At 54.5% G+C, this 17,634-nt stretch overlaps 1 protein-coding gene across 1 annotated transcript; it reads left to right on the top strand.

The window, feature by feature from the left end:
- Nucleotides 1-224: 224 nt before the first annotated feature.
- On the top strand, nucleotides 225-13,470 carry Fscn1 (fascin actin-bundling protein 1). The gene is made up of 5 exons (XM_021162909.3): nucleotides 225-1,158; nucleotides 9,864-10,020; nucleotides 10,126-10,247; nucleotides 10,479-10,646; nucleotides 12,192-13,470. Exons 1-5 carry the CDS (start codon nucleotides 327-329, stop codon nucleotides 12,392-12,394), a joined length of 1,482 nt encoding a protein of 493 aa, XP_021018568.1. The 5' UTR covers nucleotides 225-326; the 3' UTR covers nucleotides 12,395-13,470.
- The last annotated feature ends 4,164 nt before the right edge of the window (nucleotides 13,471-17,634 follow it).

A 17,634-nucleotide genomic window follows, 5' to 3' on the forward strand; every position in this document is an offset into this window, starting at 1 on the left:
GCCAGAGGCAGAAGGACTGCTATGAGTTCGAGTCCAGCCTGAGCCACACAGATACTTCAAGCTTAGTCTGAGTTACAGAGTGAGACCCCGTCTTAAACCCCAGAAAAACACGCCGGGGAAGCGCAGGGGCCCGGGCGCGCGCTGCAGAGCCCCCTCCCCGGCAGGCCGACTAGGGGCGTGGCCACGGTGACGTCACCCTCCTATAAAACCCTGGGCGCCGCCGGGCTGGCTTTGTGGAGAACTGCAGCGGGCTAAGCCGTGTTGAACAAAGGAGGTCGGGCACAGCCATCCAAGCTCCCGGGGCTACCGGGCCGCCCTCCGCCACCATGACCGCCAACGGCACGGCAGAGGCTGTGCAGATCCAGTTCGGGCTCATCAGCTGCGGCAACAAGTACCTGACAGCCGAGGCGTTCGGGTTCAAGGTGAACGCATCCGCTAGTAGCTTGAAAAAGAAGCAGATCTGGACGCTGGAGCAACCTCCCGATGAGGCGGGCAGCGCGGCCGTGTGTCTGCGCAGCCACCTGGGTCGCTACCTGGCCGCCGACAAGGACGGCAACGTGACCTGCGAGCGCGAGGTGCCGGACGGCGACTGCCGCTTCCTCGTCGTGGCGCACGACGACGGCCGCTGGTCGCTGCAGTCCGAGGCGCACCGGCGCTACTTCGGCGGCACCGAGGACCGCCTGTCCTGCTTCGCGCAGAGCGTGTCGCCGGCCGAGAAGTGGAGCGTGCACATCGCCATGCACCCGCAGGTTAACATCTACAGCGTTACCCGCAAGCGCTACGCGCATCTGAGCGCGCGACCGGCCGACGAGATCGCGGTAGACCGCGACGTGCCTTGGGGCGTCGACTCGCTCATCACCTTGGCCTTCCAGGACCAACGCTACAGTGTGCAGACGTCCGACCACCGCTTCCTGCGCCACGACGGGCGCCTTGTGGCTCGGCCCGAGCCCGCCACGGGCTTCACGCTGGAGTTCCGCTCCGGCAAGGTGGCCTTTCGCGACTGCGAAGGTCGCTACCTGGCTCCGTCCGGTCCCAGCGGCACCCTCAAGGCTGGCAAGGCCACCAAGGTGGGCAAAGATGAGCTCTTCGCCCTAGAACAGAGCTGCGCTCAGGTGGTGCTGCAGGCGGCCAACGAGAGGAACGTGTCCACGCGCCAGGGTGAGTTGGGGACATGTCCCCTCCCTTGGGTCCTGACCCAGTGCACAAAAGCATCTCTGCACTCCTTCTATTTCCCTATTTCCTCCTGGGCTCCCTTTAGGATCACAGGCCTCTGGGCTCCGCCATGGGGAGGTGGGCTTCTATTTTGAAAGACCTGATCTCACAAGAAAGCCTTGGCTATCCTGAACTCGCTATGTAGACTGGGCTGGCCCCGAACTCGCAGAAATCTTCCTTCCTGTCTCTTGTGCTGGGAATAAAGGCATGTACCACCCCTCTGATCAGGACGTAGGCTTCTTCTGCTGGGAGAAGGTGACGTGGGGAAGTGGGTAAGGCCTAACACATCCTAAAGCAATACTGTCCACCTCCCCCACCCCTGGCTGGGGGCGTGGGACTCTATAGACCTAGCTTAGATCTTCTCTGTTTCCTCTTCCTTCCCAGTCTGAGCCATCCCCATTCATGAGCCGATTCTTTGGGATAGGCTGTCCCAGGTCTTGGAGAGGAAGGGTTTCCCCCTCCACCCCCCTTGTTCATTTCCTCGTGCGTCCTCTCCCGTTTCGCGGGCCTTTGGCTGGAGGGCCAGGGGACAGTCACCCCTGCCCTCCCCGCCTTAAATGGCGAGATAGAGGAGGTTGGAGGGGCTTTTGATCCCGGCGGGGTGTGCTGGGCGGGGTCGGCCCTGCGACTGGTGGTGGTGGTGGGGTTGTCCGTAGGGGCTTCCCCTCCCCCACTCCACCTCCCCTCGCCAAGGCCTGGCGCTCCGGGCCGCGGCCTTTGTGAGCAGGGGGGCGGGTCGCCACGGCTGGGCCCTCCCTCGTCCCCTTTGTCCTGCTAAGGCTCTGCAGATGGGAAAACCAGATGCGGCGGAGCTGGGGGAGGGGATCGGCTTAGGCGGGTCCCTCTGCGGAAGAGCCACCCCCAACCCTCCAGGCGTTGTCCCTGGTCCAGGGTTCAGTGAGAAGGCGCGGAGTGAAGCCGCCTGGCTCTTCCTTCGCACCCCGGCTGGCAGGCGGCGTGGCGCGGGTGGCTGCGCGCCAGGCGCCCTCCCTGCCCTCCCATGCACGCCTTGCGGTCCGGCACTCGGCGGAGTGTCCCTCCAAAAGCCTCTACTCTCGAGTGAACTGGTCCCCAAGCCCTCTCTGGCTGGGAACAATCGTTTGCAACTCTATCTGTCCCCATCCAGGGCCTCCAGCAGGCTGGCAGGCCATTTCCGACCGGCATGGGCATGGCACAAGTAGGCGCCTCCTTTCTAGTGTACCCCGACTCTTCAAAGGGTTTTTGCTGCCTGCTGGCAGGGGCTTGTGAGAAGCCAAGGGGCTTCCTTGGTTGGGAAACTGAACCCCAGGCTTTGGAGATAGCTGGATGGGAGCCAGTCTGTGGAGAGGAAGACCCCCCTCCCCCAATGCAGAGGGCAAAGCCTTGGGTGGGGCCTGCTTGAGTTTGGCTGAATAACGCTCAGAAAGGCACAACCATTTGCTTACTGTTACACAGTAAGTCAGCACCATGCTGAACTGGGTGTACTTGATGCCAGAATGTTCTCTCATTACACACACACACACACACACACACACACACACACACACACACCAATGAACCATGGCCTCTCTTGTTTCACAGTGCTGGGCAAGGGGGTCAGAGTTCCCACCTGTTTAGCAAACATTGAGATACAAGCTGCGGTAAGTGTCTCTTGGGAATGTGACTGGTATGTAAGCAGAAGATTTGGGGGTACAGGATCGGGGTAGTAGATTATAAAGATCTGGGGTCCTTTCTGAGGACCCAGGAGCTGCCCCAGGAGAGTGAATAGAAATGAGCACGCACCAAGTTTATGGGCTGGTTTTGCAGGCAGGGGCCACAGCAAAGGCCCAGAGGCAGGGAGTTGCAAATAGAGAAGCCCTGCATAGCTAGGAGGAAGGTTGGGATTGGAGGGAATCCTGCAGATGACGGGTACTCCAGAGTCTAGAGAGACCAGCTCTCTGCTTACAGAACTGTGGCCAAGGCTTGTGCCCTGGGGAAGGTTAGGCAAGGCACAGGTGACTTGGGCCCTTGGGGCCTGAAAGGAGCTAGAGGGTGTGTTTTGCGAGCCTGGACAGGTACCCTTCTCTGAGGGTGCCATGATTGTGCATGATTCACACTGATGCGGCAGGAGGGGGCGGGAATTGAAGGAGCTGAAGGGGTGAGAATCTGACGGGAACTTGGGGTCACACACAGTCAGACCTCTTCTGCCCTCGTATGTCTGGGTCCATGTCTCATTCCCAAGTCAGCCAACTCCTCCCCAGGCTTTTTGAGGGTGAGCTGTTGGGTGGGTGTGCCGGGGAGGCCATTTTGGGCCGGCTTGCGTGGCAGGGAGGCGGGGCTGGGCTTCGGGGGAAACACGTGTTGAACTGCTAGCCAGGAGTAGGGGGAGGGAAGGCTCAATCTGGTCTGGGGTTGTGAATCTTCCATGCAGATTTGCTGCTTCCTGGCCTCAGTTTCCCCATCTGTAAAGCACAGAGGTACATTGAGCCAGAATCTTCCTGGGAGGTGGAGATCCTATAAGAGTAGGATAGGGGGTAGGGTCTTCTCCTCCTTGCTCCTCATACCCTCTCAAGCCCCTGCTGGCTCAAGGAGACCCCGTGCTGTGTCTCCCCACACTGCCCATCCTGGTTTACTTGTTGGGTTCTAATCCCCGAGAATGCTTTCAAAGGATTTTGTCCCCATCACTTCTAGGGCGGCTGGCTAAGAATGAGTGACAGGTGAGGCTGGGCTTTGTAGGGTATCCTTTTGACGGCTCCCCTCTTGGGTCAGTTTTGAGCACTTTGGGCGGTGAAGTCCTGGAGGGTTCTAAGCTAAGCCCCCTTCTGGGTTGTGGGAATTGCTTATTTCGAACAACAACGCTAGGGAGTCTGGCAAACAGCTAAGCCCAGGAAGGGGGTTGCGGGTTAAAGGACCCTCTGAGTCACCGCAGAGACGCCTAGGAAGCTGGAAGACAGCCACGCCCCCTCCGTGGGCTCCTAGGAGCCTGTGACTCAGGTTTTCTGTGCTGCTGCTGCTGCTGAAAAAAAAAAAAAAAATCCCACAGAAAACCTGTTACCATAGCAACGCAGCTCCAATATGATTCCAAGGCCAAGTGGGGCCTTTCCCCCTGGCTGAGCCTTAGAGGGCCCATTCTGGAAGGGGGATAATTTCCCTTTCCTGCTGAGGTGGGAGGGCCCACCATCTCCTTGGCAACAGGTCCTCGAGTCCTTTCACGGTCCCAACAGAATTGAGAGGCGATTCTTTTTGGCAAGGGAGGGAAACTGAGGCAGAGAGCGGAGAAGACATTCCCCGAAGGGTGTCTGAAGTCCACCTTTGGTGCCTCGGTAGCCTCTTTATTAAAAAGTGGATACACAGGCCCCATCGTCCCAGTACCTAGAGATGAGACCCAGATGGTGGCCTGGGTGAGGCCCTTTTTGTCCTCTGTCTGGACGTCTCATTTTTCAGAGGTACTGGGAGGTTGAAGGTTGGTGTATGTCCACAGCACTGTGCTGTCTTGAATTCAGTGCGCATGACATCTTGGGCCAGGGCCTCTCCTTTGTGTGAGGGAAGCTAGCATGCTGGGAAACTGCGAGTCCTTTAGTCCACCCACTTTAGTTGTAGTTTTTGTCTTGTAGCCCATCTGGCTTCCAACTCTCCATCCTCCTGCCTCAGTCTCCAGGGTGTGGCGATGACAGGCATGGGCCACCACAGGCTTCTGGCCTCCTCTTGATGGTTGCCGGGGTGGCTGGGAGTGGCTTTTCTTTTCTTTTCTTTCTTTCAGGCAGGGTTTCTCTGTGTAGTCCTGGCTGTTCTGGAACTATGTAGACCAGGCTGGCCTCAAGTGCTGGGATTAAAGGCACCATCTCTTGGTGGGGTTTTTATTTGTGGGAATGTGGGGATAAAACCTGAGGCCTGCTGGGCGGTGGTGGCTCATGCCTTTAATCCCAGCACTTGGGAGGCAGAAGCAGGCGGATTTCTGAGTTCGAGGCCAGCCTGGTCTACAAAGTGTCCAGGACAGCTAGGGCTACACAGAGAAACCCTGTCTCGAAAAACAAAAACAAAAACAAAAACAAAAAACAGAAAAAACCCTAACTACCTGAGGCTTTGTGCAGGACAGATGCTCTACCACTGAGCCACACCTCCAGCCCCTCCCTGGGGGATTCTAGGCAGGGGCTCTACCACTGAGCCACACCTCCAGCCCCTCACTGGGGGATTCTAGGCAGGGGCTCTACCACTGAGCCACACCCCCAAAGCCAGTTTTTCTTTCTTTTTTAAAAAAATACATTTTAAATCTAATTACCTTTATCAGTGTATGTGTGTGTGTGTGTCTGTGTGTCTGTGTATGTGTGTGTGTGTGTCTGTGTGTGTGTGAGAGAGAGAGAGAGAGAGAGAGAGAGAGAGAGAGATTGAGATTGAGATTGGAACTGACTGGTCCCAGTTCTGGCTTTCCCTGACTGTTCCATTCCCGCAGCGGGCACGGTTAGATCAGGTGGGGTCACTTAGGCTCGCTAGCACTGGGTGTGGCTGTTTTCTGCCCAGTATGCTGTGCTGACTCAGCTGTCCCTGCATGTGGCAGCTCAGTTACAGGTAGGCAGAGGGCACAGTGGGTGACACCCTGTATATGTGTAGCCAATTGTTCTCTTAATATTTAGCCATCCCTAGTGTGGGCCAGGGGCACCAGAGCTGTGGCCTTGGGGTGGCCGTCTAGCCTGGGATGGCCTTCCTGCTCTCCTCCATGCTTCAGTGGTAGATCCTGTGGAGGCACTGGGCCAGGGTCCTTGGGGACCCATCATGGAAGCCATGTCTGCTGATCCATACGTCTAGAAAGGGAGGCATCTGTCCATCCCCACTCCTGAAGCCAAGGGACCCCTTGGTCTTGCTGGGTGACCTTGGGCCAAGACCAGCCACCTCTGAGCTCCATCTTCTGCTTTGTGAGGTAGAGGTAAGAGCCTTTGGCATTGACAACACAGATAGAGACTTGGTTGGGTCAGGGTGGCATTGGCTGGCACACTCTTGGGTGTAGTGTCAACTAAGAATGAGTTCCTAGGGGCAAGGCTGAAGGTGGCATCTACCATCCCATACCAGGTTCTGCTGCCTAAGGACGCCTAAAGACAACTGTGAGACTGGCAGTGTGCACTGCTTCCAAGCTGAGGACATTGTTAGAATCCCAGATCCTTGAAACAATGAGTTTATCTTGTTAGGACCCAAGATCCCACTCCTAGGTGGAGTCAAAGCCACTATGCAGGGCCACAGAGCAGGCCTTGGGAGCTGCACCTCATTGGGGCTCAGTAAGGTCACTAAACCATGTAGTGTTACAATGTAGCAAGAAGTTAGAAAGCCATGCAACAAACCTGTAATTCCAACTCCTGAGGCAGAGGCAGGTGGATCTCTGAGTTCAAAGGTAGCTCCAGATACACTGTGAGACCTTCTCAAAACAAAACAAGCAGGCTGGAGAGATGGCTCAGAGGTTAAAAGCACTGACTACTCTCATTGGCTATTCTTCTAGAGGTCGGGAGTTCAATTCCCAGCAACCAGTTGGTGGTCACAACCATCTGTAATGGGATCCGATACCCTCTTCTGGTGTGTCTGAAGAGAATGACAGAGTAGTCACATACGTAAAAAGAAAAGAAAAATTAAAAGGGAGGGGGGTGATGGGGACATGGCTCAGACAGTTTTTTTGTTTGTTTTGGCTTTTTGGTCTTCTCTTCTCTTCTCTTCTCTTCTCTTCTCTTCTCTTCTCTTCTCTTCTCTTCTCTTCTCCCCTCCCCTCCCCTCCCCTCCCCTCCCCTCCCCTCCCCTCCCCTCCCCTCCCCTCCCCTCTCTCCTCTCTCCTCTCCTCTCCTCTCCTCTCCTCTCCTCTCCTCTCCTCTCCTCTCCTCTCCTCTCCTCTCCTCTCCTCTCCTCTCCTCTCCTCTCCTCTCCTCTCCTCTCCTCTCCTCTCCTCTCCTCTCCTCTCCTCTCCTCTTCTTTCCTTTCCTTTCCTTTCCTTTCCTTTCCTTTCCTTTCCTTTCCTTTCCTTTCCTTTCCTTTTCTTTTCTTTTCTTTTCTTTTCTTTTCTTTTCTTTTCTTTTCTTTTCTCTGTGTAGCAGCCCTGGCTACCCTGGAACTCACTTATAGGCCAGGCTAGCCTTGAACTCAGAGATCAGCCTGCCTTTGCCTTCCAATGCTGGGGTTAAAGGTGTGCTCCAGCACTGTCCACTCTGGACCACTTGTTCTTGCATTCACCTAGTTCTCACAGGGTGGCTCATGACAGTTCCAGGCGATCTGACCTCTTAGGGCACCAGGCACATGTGTGCATATTCATACACACAGGCAAGACGTTCCTACACGACACATAGAATACAAGATGTGTCTTTCTAAAAATTAAAGAAAATAAATGAGAAGAGAGAGGGAAAGGAGGGAGAGCCGTTGTTTGGACTGGACCACCACTGGCAGGGAAATGCCAGAAGGTTCAGTCAGCATTCAGGGTTTGTGGCTGGTGGGGGCAGGGATAAAGGAGGAGTTTTCTAAAGGAACATGTGGGGTGTGTGTGTGTGTGTGTGTGTTACAAGGGGTAGACTTCAGGGCCTTCCACCATGCTGGGCAAACACTTTACACTGAGCTATATTTTCGACTCCCTCTTTATTTTATTTTATTTTTATTTTATTTTATATATAGCTCTGACTGGCCTAGAACTCATTATGTAAACTAAGGTGACCTCAAACTCACCCATACTCAAACGAGATTCACCTGCCTCTGCCTCCTGAGTGCTAGAGACAGTCATGAACCACCACGCCCACCTTCTCTTTAAAAAAAAAAAGGCTTTTGTTTTTATTTTTGTTTGTGGAGGGTGGTGCTGGTTTGGAAGTTGGAATCAGTTCTCTCCTGCCCTATTCTACCTAGGGATCCACCTCAGGTGCGGTAGGTTTGGCAGCAGATGCTTTTATCCCATGAGCCATCTCGATGGCCTGTAGCCCTTTGTGTGTGTGTATCTGTCTGTCTGTCTGTCTGTCTGTGTGCATGGAGTGGAGTCTCATGTAGCTCAGGCTAGCCTGCGATTTGTGATCTTCCTGACTCTGGTAACCAAGGGCGGAGACTGCAGGCTCACTCTGCCACGCCCTTTTACACAGTTCTGGGATGGACTTTGCATGTCAAGTGAGTTATAGCCACGGCCCTATTTTATTTTATTATTTTTGAGATCGGGCCCCACTCATCATCGAGGCTAAGGTCAGCCTCCTGAGTGCTGGGATGACAGGCGTGGGTGGGTCGCTGTGCCTGGCTCCTACTCTATTCTTTTACTTTCACACATACCCACTACAGGAAGCGAGTAGCGAGCCCCCTTTTACCAGCACCCCGCCGCCATGTGACATTCCGCAGAACCAGCGCCATCTGTGTGTTTATTCAATGGTTTTGGTTGTATTTAAAGCAAATTCCCCACACTGGAGCTTCTTACCCGGAAACGCCTCCATCTGTAGCTACAAAACCAGGCCATTCCTTACATAACGGCAGCGTTGCCTAACTGGAACCGATCTTTAAGACCCAATCCAGGCCCACGGGAGAGTTCTGCTAGGCCTTAGAACATCTTTGTGGGTGGTTCGTTTGAAGTTTGATGGCTTCCTTCCTCCCCTGCTCCCCTTCCTCCTTGCCATTTTGGGCACTAGAGTTTAAAGAAACCCGCCTGCCACTGAGCTAAATCCCTAGATTTTTTTTTTTTTTTAAGTTTTTTCCAGACAGGGTTTCTCTGTGTAGCCCTGGCTGTCCTGGAACTCACTCTGTAGACCAGGCTGGCCTCGAACTCAGAAATCCACCTGCCTCTGCCTCCCTAGTGCTGGTATTAAAGGCGTGCGCCAGATTTTTTTTTAAAGTCTTATGTATCCCAGACTGGTCTTGAACTTGTGATCATGCCTGGAGTATCCGATTTTGATTGTTTATGTGAACACCCCTACTATGGATGTCAGAGATTCATATCATATGTGCCGTCTTTGGTCATCCTCCATACTTTTGGGGGATGGGTGGGGGCAGGCATGGAGTCTAGCCTGGGCTGTGGTAACATACGCTTTTCATTCCAGCATTAAAGCAGAGATAGGTCGGTCTCTGAGTTCTAGGACAGCCTGGGCTACACAGTGAAATTCTGTCTCAAAAAAACAAAAAGAAAGAAAGGAAAGGAAAGGAAAGGAGTCTCCCTATATTGCCCTGGCTGTCCTAGAACTCACTATGTAGACCACGCTGGCCTTGGACTCACAACAAAGATCCACGTGCCTCTGCCTCCTGAATGTCCACTCTCTGCTTGGAGACAAGAATCGCTCAGTGGCCCGGATTCAGGCATTCAGCTAAGCTGGCTAGTCCCTGAGCTCCAGGCCCCCATCTGTCTTGGCTTCCCTGTGACAGGATTATCGGCTCATGCCACCGCACCTGGCTCTTACACCATTCCTAGCAATCTGAATTTAATATTCTATGCTCAAGCCATCCTTCAATGCTCCCTCCCCTCCTGTTGAGACAGAGTCTTACTTGGTAGCCTGGGGGTCCCAGAACTCACAGTTAGTCTCCCGTTTGTTTCCTGAGTTTCCTGGCTAGCCTTGGCTGCTGACTTGGCAGCCTGGTCCCGCCCACTGCTTAGGATTATCACTGAGGGGGTTTAAGCCACACTTCCGGAAGCCCACTGCCCTGTGGATCCTGGAATAAGAGTGAGACAAGGGTAACACAGTGGCCTGACAGGCTCTGGTCTCTCTCTGCAGGAATGGACCTGTCAGCCAATCAGGATGAAGAGACCGATCAGGAGACCTTCCAGCTGGAGATCGACCGAGACACAAGAAAGTGTGCCTTTCGCACCCACACGGGCAAGTACTGGACACTGACGGCGACCGGAGGTGTGCAGTCCACTGCGTCCACCAAGTGAGTGACACGCTACACCCCTCCATCACCTGGCCTGGCGCTTCTCCCAGGACTGGGCAGCCTGCTTGATGCCCCCACGTTGCCAGCCCCTCTTCTCTTCCCCAGGAACGCCAGCTGCTATTTTGACATCGAGTGGTGTGACCGCCGGATCACTCTGAGAGCCTCCAACGGCAAGTTTGTGACCGCCAAGAAAAATGGCCAGCTGGCCGCCTCGGTGGAGACAGCAGGTAGTCACTTGGGGGCACGTACCCTAAGCCTGTTTCCCTAGTACCCCGTGGTCAACCATCAGCAGTCCCACCTGGACCTCTCTGTGTGTTCAGGGAATCCCTGTAAGTGGTGTACCCTCAGGCCAGCAGCCTGTGACCCTTAGCTTCTTGGTACCCCTCTCTGCGGAGCCATTCCCTGACTGGTCCATCTTTGTTGCTGTAAAGCTCACTGGCTCCCTTTCCCTGTGGCAGGGGACTCGGAACTCTTCCTCATGAAGCTGATTAATCGCCCCATCATCGTGTTCCGGGGGGAACATGGGTTCATTGGCTGCCGCAAGGTCACGGGCACTCTGGATGCCAACCGTTCCAGTTACGACGTCTTCCAGTTGGAATTCAACGACGGCGCCTACAACATCAAAGGTGGGTTCACTGGGTGAGGATGCACCTGGCCATTCAAAGCCGACGTTAGGGACGTTAGGGAACTGATGTTCTATGACTGCCTGGGGTATCCCCCTCCCTTCCCCTTGTCTTAGAACTTTCCTGGCCCATCCTGGGCAGACAGCAAAGGTGGGAAGCAGCTAGAGAGAGTGGTCGTGGCTCCAATCTGGGAATCTGAGACAGGAGAATTATAATCATGGCACATGCCTTTAGTCCCAGCACTCAGGAGGCAGAGGCAGGTGGGTCTCTGAGTTCTTGCCAGCCTGCTTTACAGAATATGTTCTAAGACAGCCAGAGCTATGCAGAGAAACCCTGTCTCAAAAACAAACAAAAAAAGGGGGTGGGGAGGGAAGATAGAAAATAAGGATATTCCTTCTTAGCTGTGGGACCAAAACCAGTGAGAGGACACAGCAATCCAGGGGTGTCAGTCGGAATCAGAGCCCTGTGCTGTGTGTGGCCTTAGCAAGGCAAACGTGACTCCTTTCTTACAGTGCTGAGGACTGAACTCAGAGCTAAGATCCAGCCCCTTACTGGGGGATTCTAGGCAGGGGCTCTACCACTGAGCCACACCCCCAGCCCCTCACTGGGGGATTCTAGGCAGGGGCTCTACCACTGAGCCACGCCCCCAGCCCCTCACTGGGGGATTCTAGGCAGGGGCTCTACCACTGAGCCACGCCCCAGCCCCTCACTGGGGGATTGTAGGCAGGGGCTCTACCACTGAGCCACACCCCAGCCCCTCCCTGGGGGATTCTAGGCAGGGGCTCTACCACTGAGCCATGCCCCCAGCCCCTCACTGGGGGATTCTAGGCAGGGGCTCTACCACTGAGCCACGCCCCCAGCCCCTCACTGGGGGATTCTAGGCAGGGGCTCTACCACTGAGCCATGCCCCCAGCCCCTCACTGGGGGATTCTAGGCAGGGGCTCTACCACTGAGCCACGCCCCCAGCCCCTCACTGGGGGATTCTAGGCAGGTGCTCTACCACTGAGCCACGCCCCCAGCCCCTCACTGGGGGATTCTAGGCAGGGGCTCTACCATTGAGCCACGCCCCAGCCCCTCACTGGGGGATTCTAGGCAGGGGCTCTACCTCTGAGCCACGCCCCCAGCCCCTCACTGGGGGATTCTAGGCGGGGGCTCTGCTGCTGATATATGTCCTTTTTGTTTGTTTACTTGTTTGTTTGTTTTATTGTGGCCCTAGCTGTCCTAGAACTTGCTTTGTAGACCAGAGATGTACCTATCTGTCTCTGCCTCCCAAATGTTGGATTTAAAGGCATGTGCCACCATGCCCCACCCTAGCCTAGCCCAGCCCTCTTATATTTTGTAGTTTGAGATGGCATGTTAGTAAATTTCCCAGGATGGCCTTGAATCAACTAGGTAATCCTCCTGCCTCAGTTTTTTGAGTATTTGAATTATGGGACTGTACCTTACATCCAGCTGAGCCCACTCAGTTCTGGAAGCTGACAGTGAGAGGGAGTGTTAATCCTTTTGGGGACTGACAAGGTGGGGTTAACGTGTAGTCTCCCTTCTCAGACTCCACAGGCAAGTACTGGACGGTGGGTAGTGATTCCTCGGTCACCAGCAGCAGCGACACCCCTGTGGATTTCTTCCTTGAGTTCTGTGACTACAATAAGGTGGCTCTCAAGGTGGGCGGCCGCTACCTGAAGGGGGACCACGCCGGGGTCCTGAAGGCCTGCGCGGAGACTATCGACCCCGCCTCACTCTGGGAGTACTAGGGCCACCTGCCCTCTGCAGGCCGCTCTCGTCAGCCCCTCCTCTTATCCTTACTCATCGGGTGGCCCTGCAGCAGGTGGCAAGCCCCTTGCCTTTCAAACTGGAAACCTGAGAGAAAACGGTGCCCTTGCTGTCGCCCTCTGTGGACCCCTTCTCCCTAACTCACTGCTCCCCATGGGTCGGTGTCTGCAGACTGTCCCCAGGAGGGACTCTGGTTCCCTCTGTCCCCTTCTTTCCATGGGGAACTCTGGCACCTTTCTTCTGACCTCAGTCAACTCTGAGCCTTATTTCCCCCCAGGAAGTGGCCTAGGAGAAGCTACAGGGCCTAGGGACTTACCCTGAGCTTGTAACTGGAAGACCCCGCCCCCGCTCCCGCCCCCACCCCACCCCACCCTTGCTCTGGCCCCAGCCTCTGGAGGCAAGCCTTTTGGCGGGACTGAAGCCGGGCATGGCCAACCTTGCCCACAAGTGTTTTTCTGGATCTTGGCTGGAAGGCAGTCTGTCCCATCCTGCAGTGTTTGGGCCTGGCTCTTTGACTCAAAGCTAGCTAGGTGGCACTCCGTGTCGCTCCTGCACATTCTGGAAGGGGCGGGGCTCTCTCCCACCTCATTCCTTTTCCCCCTGGCCTGACTGGAAGCAGAAAAATGACCAAATCAGTATTTTTTTTTTCTTTAAGGAAATGTTACTGTTGAAAGGCCCTAGGCAAGCCTGCCCTGTTGGTTGTAGCCGTGAGTGGTCTTGGGGGGAGATGCTTGGCTCCTGTCCCTGCCTCCCCAGCGGGTTCTCTCCCTCCCTTCTGCCTGTCCATCCCAGCTCTGGCTCTGTGATTGGTGCTCCACGTCTTCCCAGACACCTCGGGGCTCCTGGGCGGGAGAAAGCCAGATGTGCCCCTCCCTGGGAGCCCTGGAGTAAACCTCAGGGGGCCCTTTCCCAATCACCCCCTTCCACCGACTCCTCAACACCACGCATCTCACTCTGGGTGTCTCGCTCCTTTATTTTTTTGTAACTGTCATTTGTATAACTCTGAAGACCCATGATAGTAAGCTTTGAACTGGAAAATAAAGTAAAATCAAGTCTGCGGCCCGTGTGTGTCTCAGCGGAAGTGGATGCGGGAGTGGGCAGAGGGCGGGCTGGGAGGGAGGCAGCGCTGATTGATTGGCAGCCCGCAGACTCTTGTTCCGGTCTCGGACCCTAGCGGCTTCAGCATATGCCTTAGTAACTCTAGACTGAGAAATGGCTGACACGAGGTTCCTGAGTCTTGCAAGCTGGGCAGGCTAGAGGGTTCAGCAGGTAAAGTTGTGTGCTGTCAAGCTTGATCAGACCCAGCACCCGTGTGAAAAGTTGGGCACAACGGTGTACACCCACCCCAGGGCCTCTGGCAAGCGCAGAGACAAGAGGATCCTTGGGAGCCTGCTGGCGGCCCACCCTTGCCCAATCTGTGAGCTCGGGTTGAGTGAGTCGTAAGGTGGAGATGGGTTTTGGAAGATACCCCACATAGGCCTGCGGCCCCCACACCCAGAAATAAAAACAAGCCAGGCCTGTCATCCCAGTTATTCGGGGAGCTGAGGCAGGAGGATCACAGATTTAAGACTGCCCAGGTTGAAGAGTAAGTTCAAGGGCATCCTGGACACCTTGCTAGATTGTTTGTTTGTTGGTTGGTTGGTTTTTGTTTTTGTTTTTTTCGAGACAGGGTTTCTCTGTATAGCCCTGGCTGTCCTGAAACTCACTCTGTAGACCAGGCTGGCCTCGAGCTCAGAAATCCACCTGCCTTTGCCTCCCGAGTGCTGGGATTAAAGGCGTGCGCCACCACCATGCCCAGCTTAGATGTTTGAAGGGCTGTGGAGTGTGGTTCACGGGTAGCCTCGCTCAGACAGGCTGGGGCAGGAGAGATGGATGGCTCGGCTGATAAAGAGCGTCGGCTGCTGCCTTAGGGTTTCCATTGCTGTGAACAGACCCCATGACCAAGGCAGCTCTTCTGAAGGACATTCGCCTGGGGCTGGCGTACAGGTTCATCAAGGCAGGAAGCAAAGCTTCTAAACAGGCATGGTGCAGGAGGGGCTCAAGTCTTCATCCCTCCGAAACCCGGAGCATACTGTCCTCAGGCAGGGTCTCAAAGCCCACCCGCACAGTGACAGACTTTCTCCAACAAGGCCACACCCCCTCCGTCAAGGCCACACCTCCTAGTAGTGCCACTCCTTGAGCCAAGCTTATTCAAACCAGCAATCACAACCGCTTTTCTAGAGGACCCAAGTTCAATTCCCAGCATCCACACGACAGCTTACAATTGTAACTACAGTTCCAGGGGATCCAACACCCTTACACAGGCACACTTACAGGAAAAGCACCAATCAGTTCACATAAAAATACATAAATCATTAGAAGAGACCATTAGCTACCTTCACCCTTAACAGGCAAGCTGAGGTCCTGGGAGTGTGTTAGAGGTCCGCAGCTTGGAGCCTATAGGGTAGTGGCATCGCCTATACGTTCCTTCCTTGACAGGTAGGTACTTAGCTGAGACCTCTGGGGTATCCCAGAGACCCATTTTACAGAGGGAGGCACTGAGGCGGAGGGAAAAGACAACCTTGTTTGCTGGCTCAGGAGAGTGCCAGTGGGGTAGGCTCAGCCTCGCTAGGCACTGTGGAGGCGGTTACAAAGCCGCATTGATTGGCTGCTGATGACGAAATGAAGAGCCCCGCGGTGTGATTGGCGGTCCCAGAGGGAAGGCTTGTGGGGAGATTGACAGGGGCAGATGGCCACAAAGGGTCCAGTGACTTCCCACAGGGTGGAAGCTCTGGGCCCAAGCCAGTAAAGTGTCAATGACATGGAGAGACAGATGAATCCTTCCCAGTCGAATTCTCAGGCTCTGGTGGGGCCGCGCTGGGGAGAAAAGACACCCTGTCCATTACAACCACCAAGCGCAGCCTGGCTAGGTGATGACTGGGGAAGTCCCAGACGTGACTTCCTGCAGCACTGGAGGGGAGGGTCCGACAGAGGAGGCTGAGAGTCTGTTGGAGGCAGCCCAGGATCGGAGGGAAGAGGCACAGGTCTTACATGGGAGGCATAAAGTCTGGTGGGAGTCCAAGGGAGGACGGATGTAGGGTGATGGGAAGAAAAGACCTAATCCAGAAAAGGGAACAGAAGAGCCACCTACCTGGTTAGGGGACGCTGGCCCTCCGCAGGGAAAGCTGTCAAAGAAAGGCCTGGCTAATGAGACCATGTCGTGGGGGGGCCCAGGCAACTGTGGAGGCATCAGATACCTTGGGGCAAGGAGGGCACCCATGAGCTAGTACACACCCCTAAGTATCTCAGAGTCCTGCACACACACTCATTGACACAGGTGGGTGAGCAGCACCCACGGGCATCTGTAGCTGAGTATCCTGCCCGCCCCTTTGTTTCTTCCAACTGAGCAGGAATGAGAGGGATCCCTATGAATATGGCTTTTTTGTTTATTTGGTTGTTTGTTTGTTTGGTTGGTTGGGTTGGTTTTTGACTTGGTTTGGTTTTTCCAGACAGGGAATAAAGGCATGCACCACCATAACCCAGCTTTGTAAATCTGGTTTTTGTGTGTGAACCTATGAATTCCACTCCTGTTGCACTGATGGGAAATTGAGGCAAAGTCTCAAAGAAGCTGACAGCACAGGCTACTGTGTTCATTTTCTCTCTACAAAAAGAGAAAAAAAATTATTTATCATTTTATGATTAAATTAATTGTTGTATTTATTTTATTAATCTATATTTAATTTAATTTATTTTTATTTTGTGTGCATGAGTGTTTTGCCTGCATATGTGTGCACTGCCTGTGTGCCCACTGCCTATGGAGGTCAGAAGAAGGCGTTGGGTCCGGGAACTGGGGTTGTATAGTTGTTAGCCGCTACGTGCATGCTGGTTCTCTGCGAGGCGGCACTTAGTCCTGAGCCATCTTCTGGCTGGGCTTCGGCTTGCCTGGTGGTCAAGGATGACATCTTACATTTCTGCCTCACCTCCACCTCCTGAGTGCTGGGATTGCAGGCATGTGCCACTGGGATGGGTTTGGTTTAGTGCTGGCTTCTCACCCTGTAGCTTCATGTGTTGGGTCAGGGCCAGCCCTGTGCCCACTGAGCCATTAACCCTACTGAGCCCACTGTAGGTAAAAACCATAGAGAAGCTTTTGTGTCCCTCATGGGTCCCTCCAGGTCTGTCAGAGTTCAGGAGGCATGGATCTCTCTGGCAGGGAGCTGTTGACTCTAGCCTTGAAATTTCCCAACCAAGTCTACACTGAGCACCCTGTCCACAATCTGCTTCTGACTCCTCCTGTGGGGCTCTATGGGGGTGATCTTAGTCCCCACAGGGCCCCCATCTTCTCCAGAGCTGAGTGGCCTCTCCTACTGGACAGAGAAGAGCTGTCCTGACTTGGTTAAAATGTTGAATGCAAGGAGCGGAGGAAACGGCCCAGCTGGTGAAGTGTTTGGCTCGATCCCCAGAGCTGTGGAGTTACCAACAGGATGGGGCTCACTGGCTGCCCTGATCGGCAAGCTCAGAAACCAAGATGGATAGCTCCTAAGGCCTGGCATCGGAGGATGACCCCTGGTGACCACAGACACGCTTGCATATGCATCTGTCTGCACACATACACATATGCATGTAAAACCCTGATCCACGTGGTAGTGTCTGACTCTAATCCCAGTACTTGGGAGACAGGAGCAGAGGATCTCCTTCAGTTTGAGGCCAGTCTACATATCCAGCACCTTAGGAGACTCTGTTTCCAACTCTTCAGGGTGGCTCACATCTCTAATCGCAACCCTCAAGAAGAAGCCAAGACTGGAAGATGCCTAGAGAGGAAGGTTTGCTTGGGTTCAGTGCCAGCCTCCCGAGGCAGAGGCGAGCAGATTTCTGAGTTCGAGGCCAGCCTCTACAGAGTGAGTTCCAGGACAGCCAGGCAGCCAGGGCTATACAGAGCAACCCTGTCTCAAACAACAACAACAACACAACAAGAAAACTTGAGTGTGCCTGTGCGTGTGTGTTTACTATTTACAGTAAACGAGCCTTTGGGGAGGCAGCCAAAGTAGGCTAGGAACTTCTTGTCCCCTGCTGGACTTTCTGGTTTGAGATCTTGTCTTGATGGGGAGATAGGAAGGGATTCTCTGTCCCTCAGGGTGCTATCAGCAGAGGGAACAGATGGGGTCGGGAAAGGGACTGGGGGAGGGGAGAATCAGGGTGGAGGAGGGGTGTGATTTAGGTTTACCATGAAACCGGAGTCATCACC

The sequence above is a fragment of the Mus caroli genome, unplaced genomic scaffold (genome assembly GCF_978045245.1).
Source record: "Mus caroli unplaced genomic scaffold, Mus_caroli_1 scaffold_4, whole genome shotgun sequence".
In the NCBI taxonomy this organism is placed as follows: Eukaryota; Metazoa; Chordata; class Mammalia; order Rodentia; family Muridae; genus Mus; species Mus caroli.

Excerpts from the sequence above, each read along its gene's own strand:
- Fscn1 (XM_021162909.3), top strand. The coding sequence starts at position 327 with ATGACCGCCAACGGCACGGCAGAGGCTGTGCAGATCCAGTTCGGGCTC. Across the intron at positions 1,159-9,863 it reads GAACGTGTCCACGCGCCAGG|GAATGGACCTGTCAGCCAAT; the intron begins GTGAGTTGGGGA and ends CTCTCTCTGCAG. Across the intron at positions 10,647-12,191 it reads CGGCGCCTACAACATCAAAG|ACTCCACAGGCAAGTACTGG; the intron begins GTGGGTTCACTG and ends CTCCCTTCTCAG.